Source organism: Capsella rubella, unplaced genomic scaffold, assembly GCF_000375325.1.
Source record: "Capsella rubella cultivar Monte Gargano unplaced genomic scaffold, Caprub1_0 scaffold_6, whole genome shotgun sequence".
NCBI classification, from domain to species: domain Eukaryota; kingdom Viridiplantae; phylum Streptophyta; class Magnoliopsida; order Brassicales; family Brassicaceae; genus Capsella; species Capsella rubella.
Genome location: NW_006238918.1, coordinates 3,995,050 through 4,001,277, shown reverse-complemented (window position 1 = coordinate 4,001,277; position 6,228 = coordinate 3,995,050). Strand labels below are relative to the sequence as shown.

The 6,228-nt window shown below is 36.5% G+C and overlaps 2 protein-coding genes across 2 annotated transcripts; both read left to right on the top strand.

Annotated features, from left to right (window-relative positions):
* On the top strand, positions 1-2,584 carry LOC17881784 (O-acyltransferase WSD1). The gene is made up of 7 exons (XM_006287541.2): positions 1-235; positions 532-1,110; positions 1,215-1,281; positions 1,457-1,569; positions 1,680-1,889; positions 1,978-2,115; positions 2,213-2,584. Exons 1-7 carry the CDS (start codon positions 20-22, stop codon positions 2,366-2,368), a joined length of 1,479 nt encoding a protein of 492 aa, XP_006287603.1. The 5' UTR covers positions 1-19; the 3' UTR covers positions 2,369-2,584.
* A 1,396-nt stretch (positions 2,585-3,980) lies between these two features.
* Positions 3,981-6,072, top strand: LOC17882031 (THUMP domain-containing protein 1 homolog). The gene is made up of 7 exons (XM_006286454.2): positions 3,981-4,076; positions 4,162-4,281; positions 4,590-5,039; positions 5,159-5,298; positions 5,393-5,513; positions 5,597-5,737; positions 5,823-6,072. Exons 1-7 carry the CDS (start codon positions 4,023-4,025, stop codon positions 5,901-5,903), a joined length of 1,107 nt encoding a protein of 368 aa, XP_006286516.2. The 5' UTR covers positions 3,981-4,022; the 3' UTR covers positions 5,904-6,072.
* Positions 6,073-6,228: the final 156 nt, after the last annotated feature.

The window sequence follows — 6,228 nt, the reverse complement described above, 5'->3', positions numbered from 1 at the left end:
CTATAAATAACATTGGAACATGATAGAAGAAATGAAAATATCGAAGAGGAGAGGTGGTAGAATGATGAATCAGGAGGAGGAGCCGGTCAGCCCGATGGCTCGAGTTTTCCAGTCGCCAAGAATAGACTTATGTGCAGTCACCATCGTGGGTTTCAAAACCAAGATTAATCCTGACGTTGTTCTTGATGCTTTGAAGCAAAATGTCTCTAAGCATCCTCGTTTCTCTAGCATATTGGTACACACTTAATCACTTTTACATACATATATGCACGTACGTGTTCTTATGCATAGTTGTTTTTGATAACCGATTTAAAATTTACTTTCTGTATATATAATAAAATAGTGAATATAAACCGTATATAGTTTGAGCCTTTAAATTTTCTAAATATATGTACTCGTTTTATTAAAAAATGTGTAAGAATTAATAGTTTTGAACGGTTGTGTTCTGTGTAGATACAACAATTGTACTTATATTCTTCCATTTGAGATTTGACATATAGTGTTTGGTTTTCATTTGTCTTAAATCGACAGTCCGAAAATGGTGCAAAATGGATCGACACTGAAGTCAACGTAGAGGATCATGTAATCGTACCATACATAGATCCGGAAGAGATAGGTGAAGATGGACAAAGCTTTGTCGATGATTATATGTCACGTCTCACGATGATCCCTCTTGATATATCAAAACCCTTGTGGGACATTCACATCCTCAACGTCAAAACCTCTGATGCTGAAGCAGTCAGTTTTATAAGATCTCACCATTCGTTGGGAGATGGGATGTCCTTGGTTTCCCTCATTCTCGCATGTACCCACAAAACATCAGATCCGGACATGCTTTCAAATGCTATTCCTCCCATGAAACGGCGACCCAAGCACAACCTTACAAAAAAAGGCTGTCTCTTACGGTCGATAATCACCATTGGTTCTACGATGAGACAGATTTGGAATACAATTGTAGATATGTTGCTGCTTTTGGCGACTGTGTTGTTTTTGAAGGATACGAAAACGCCACTAAAAGCAGGTGTGGATACCAGGAGCAACCCAAGGAGATTTTATCACCGAATTATCTCATTAGATGACATTAAACATATCAAGAACGCTATGGACATGGTATGTTGTCATACATATGTATGTTATCAAGAACGCTATCAATTAACTTGAGGTCTTTTTTTTTTTTTAAATGGATCTTTGCTTTCTCTTGCGGGTGCTGCTAGACTATCAACGATGTTCTATTCGGAATGACACAAGCCTCTTTTTCTCGCTATTTGAACCGACGATATGGTAAACATTATATTCAATAGTTTTTATTTTTTATATGTTGTGTAAAACAAAACTTACTATATTAAGTATCCGCCTAACCCTAATTAAGTTAGTTTTAAAACAAGGAAAAGTTTAATGCACGTTGGATCTTATATCTAATACATTGAAACATGTATTTTGTTTCTTGACAAACAAGACAAGAGGAATGAGGAGGATGGAGCATTGACATCGCATCGGAATAATCTTCCAGAAGGAATGCGATTTCGTGTAGCTTGTACAGTAAATCTAAGGTCAGACATCGGATTCAAGGTTAGACACATACTCCTCAAATATAATTCTAATCTCTTAATTAGTTAACACACGACATATATACATTGTGTAAATATATATATTTTTTTTCTTTCTTTCTGTGTATAAAGCCTTTGGCAGATATGATGGTGAAGGATTCAAAATGCAGATGGGGAAACTACTTCAGCTTTATATTTTTGCCCTTCTCAATCGGTTTACGAAAAGATCCATTGGTTCATTTAAAATTATCAAAATCCATGATGGCTCGAAAGAAGCACTCTTATCACGCGGCTCTAGTGTATTTTATCATCAAAATCGTCCTAAAAGTGTTTGGCGCAAAGGTAATTAATTAATACACTGAGATTTGTTTGCAAAATTATGGACAATTTATATACTTATAAAGAAAAAGAAACTCTATTGCCATTATAGGTAGCAGCAGAATTATTCGATCGACCGGTGAGGAACACAACGACATGCGTCTCAAACGTCATTGGCCCCATGGAAGAAATCAGTTTTCGTGGTCATCCTATCGCTTACATAGCTCCAAGTTCTTACGGACACTCACATGTACGTAGTTACTATATATATTTTTATTTCCTTTGCGTAATTTAGTTTAAATGATAAGCTTTTTGTTATTGAAAAGCTGTGATTTTGTGTATGATAGGCATTGTTGGTACATCTCATGAGTTATGCGGATAAAATGGTAATCTCGTTGGCGTTTGATCCTACCGTCATACCGGACCCTCACAAGATTTGCGATGATATGGAAGAATCACTGAACGAGATGAAAGCTGCTCTCTGCGAAAGAGGGTTACTCTAAGGCGCATGAGACACATTAATATTAGATACCCATTTACAATCCCGAGACTGTGGATATAGTTTTGTTTGGTCTAAATATGTCATGTTTTAGAAGCCTTGTGGTCAGAAAAATGCCAACGTTGTTGAAAAATATTGTATTTACGAAATGTCAATTATTTAAGATTTATACAAGTCTCAAATCGTAGTCGTCTTTAGTTAAGAAACGACTCGGCTATCACATAGAGAGTCTAATTAATTAGTATATATCGTCATTCATTATATCTATATATATATTATCACTTGGTGTAAAACATATTGTTGAGTAATTTAAACTTGAGATCGAGTTACCAACTAATCAAATCACGTCACTACAAGAAGTTTATTGTTTTTGTTCCTTTTAATCAGTACAGACCCATATATATGATTACATAGATTTCGATATCTTTCATGTAGATTGAGTACTATCTAATGAGTAATGACTGATCGAGTACTATCTAATTTCAACTCAAACTGAAAAGTAATAACTATGACAGGTTCTTATATAAGATCTTATTATTCTTTTGGAGTGTTAATGTAAATCTCTCGGTTTTAGTTTCTCGAGAGGAGCTAATGTACGGCATGGGATATTGGGATGGGAGTGACTCGAAATAAATCATGGTTTGCTTCAGACCAATAAGAAAAAGGGTTAGATTTTCTATAATCTCATCGCTTACATTGGTCCAACCTCTTACGGACACACTCACATGCCTTCTTTACAAAATTTTGGGTAACATACACTAAATGCTTTTTTTCTTTTTTTAAACCTGGATTGGTTGGGGGATCAACCAAACGACATTGGATTCGTGGGTTTTGGTTTAGAGTGGTTTGACCATTCAGGAGTTTACATTCTATTGTTCATTCCCTTTTTGAGTACGTACGTATTTAATTTTCAAAACGCTCGGACGACACAAATATATAATCAATTTTTACGTGCTATTCAGTCACACCTTTTCCTCACGACATTATTAATGAGATAAGATCAGCGGCGGCCGGCGGGTGCCCATTCTGTTATTGTCACTACAAATAATTAATTGTAGAGATGGCAGAAATGATGGTCAAGGATTCAAAATGCAGATGGGGAAACTACTTAATTAGCTTTATTTTTTTTTTTTACCATTATCCATCGGTTTACAAACTGATCCATTGGTTTATCTGAAAATTTCCCAAGCTACGATGGCTCGAAATAAGAAGCACTCTTACCACGCAGCTCTAGTGTATTTTTGTATCAGAATCGCCAATTATGAAGTGTCAAATATTGAAATGGTCAAATCTATTAATTCGAAAGACCAGTGCTTGATGATCTCCTAACTCTTTTAGTTTCGATCTCAAACTTTGGTAAATCAACATTTCACTGGATCCCTCTCTTCAAGTAGTGTTACATTATTTATGGAAAACACGTAGTAGTAATACACCAAATCTTTTGGAAAATATATCACATCCAGTACAACAAAAATGTTGTAAAGACGCATTATTATTTTAGGTATTTCGAAAAGTGAACGAGGCTTTTGGTTAATGGGCCCAGACTCAAATCCAAAAGGCCCATGTAACCATGACCTACTAATTTTTTCGTCGTCGTCAAGAGTGTTTTTCTTGCACTCTCAACTCCGAAAAAGCCTCTCTTCTCTTTCTCTCCGACGATGGCCACCGGTGACCAGAGCAAGAAGAGAAAACAGCATTATCGCCCTCAAAACGTAATCTTTTGACACGAAGTTTATCTTTGAGACTTCTGCTAATTATCTTTTTGTTTAATTTTCTTCGTCTAATTTGTTGTTGCAGAGACCAGTGAAGAAGAAGGGAGCTTACCCTTTGAAGCCAGGTGTGCAAGGTTTTTTCATCTCTTGCGATGGCGGACGCGAATTTCAAGCTTCTCAGGAAGCTATTAACGTCATTGATTCCGTAAAAGTTTCTCCTTTTTTTTTTTTTTTTGATTTTATCTCCCAACTATCTGTTCATATTTTTGCTTAGTGTCACTGCTTCTTCCCTAAAATTGATTCATTGTCCACGTTTCTGATCATCTTCAACAGCTGAACTAGCCCTTTGATTTGGGTTCGAATTGCGTTTTTTATGTTTCCTAGTAATATTGACCTAGAGAATCTTCCATGCCAATGTTAGATTTCTCAAGAGCTTTCTAATGTCTGTCAACTTTGAGTAACTCTTATAGTATTTGGAGTGTTTCGTAAATGTTGTTCTTTTGGGGTTTGCAGTTTTTCGAGGAGCTAATGCATGGGATTGACTCGAAAGCAAAACCTGGTTTGTTTGATAACCCAATAAACAAAAAGGTTACGTTTTCATATAGCGAGGATGAGGATGAGGATGAGGATGGGGATGGGGAGGAAGATGAGAGTAATGATGCAGAGGAAGAGGAAAACAAAGGGGATGGGGAGAAGAAAGAAGTGACTGAAGGCAGTGATAGTCAAGTGATTGAGAAAGAATTAGCGAGTGAAGGATCATGTGGAGTTAAATCATTGGTAGAAACTGAGGCTGAAAAAGACAAAGTAGATGAAGAGAAACAGAAGAACGGTGTAGATGAACCTCCTAGAAAGAAGGCATGTATGGAAGAAGCAAATCCATTGGCAAAAGTAAACGAAAATGCTGAGAAGTCTATTGACAAGTTGATCGAAGCTGAACTAAAAGAACTCGGAGACAAGAGTAAGGTAAGCTAAGCTAAGTTATCATCTATGGGTATATGACAGGAGCTGTCCTGAAATTTTTTTTTAGTCTATGTTTTTATCTCTTTGCGGATTGTAAGACTCATGTTATCCATTTTTGGCAGAGACGGTTTATGAAGTTAGATCCGGGTTGCAACGGTCTGGTATTCATCCAAATGAAAAGGAGAGATGGTGACCCTAGTCCCAAAGATATTGCACAGCATGCAATGACATCTGCTGCTGCAACAAAAAAGCATATGTCAAGGTTTGATCTTACTCAAAAAACTCCATCATACCAAGAATTCTATTACTATTATCTCATTATTGGGTTCATTGTTAATATAACTTGTGTTGCTTAGGTTCATCCTAAGACTTCTACCAATTGAAGTATCGTGTTACCCTTCAGAGGAAGAAATTTCGAGAGCCATCAAGCCTCTTGTAGAACAGTACTTCCCCGTTGAGACCAGTAACCCCCGGAAAGTAATAATACCTACTATAAGGATCATTTTGCGTACTCTTTCCTAGATTCCGAAATGTTTACCTCTCTTTTACCATTCCTGCAGTTTGCTGTGTTGTATGGAGCGCGTGCAAACACGGGACTTGATAGGATGAAAATAATAAACACAATCGCGAAATCTATTCCTGCCCCTCACAAAGTTGATTTGAGCAATCCAGAGATGTCGATCGTTGTGGAAATTGTTAAGGTAAAACAAGGAGAAAATTCTGTGTTTTGCATCATCAGATTGGTTGGGTATAAACTCAAATTGGGTTTTGTTTTGCAATTTACAGACAGTGTGCTTAATTGGAGTGGTAGAGAAATACAAGGAGCTAGCAAAGTACAACCTCAGACAGCTCACGTCCACCAATTGACGCAATCTCCTCTTCTTGGATGTTTATCTATGTTTTGTTTCTTAAGACTAAATATGCTTTGTGCTATCTGGTAGTGTTATAGAGTTTCTGACTTACTAAAATGGCTGAAGTTTCCCTTTAGATCCTATTTTTTCTGATCAATAAAGTTGTTAGATGAAGTTTCCCTTTAGATCCTAGAGCATGTTGGTAAAATACAATCACATAGTTTAGAAATCGTTGATTGGCCCTTGAATCAAGGAAAATGACCAGGTTTAAGAAATGAATCTGATTTGGTTACCCTTTTGCCTAAATAAACAGAAAACATAAGCAAATCCATTTTACGAAG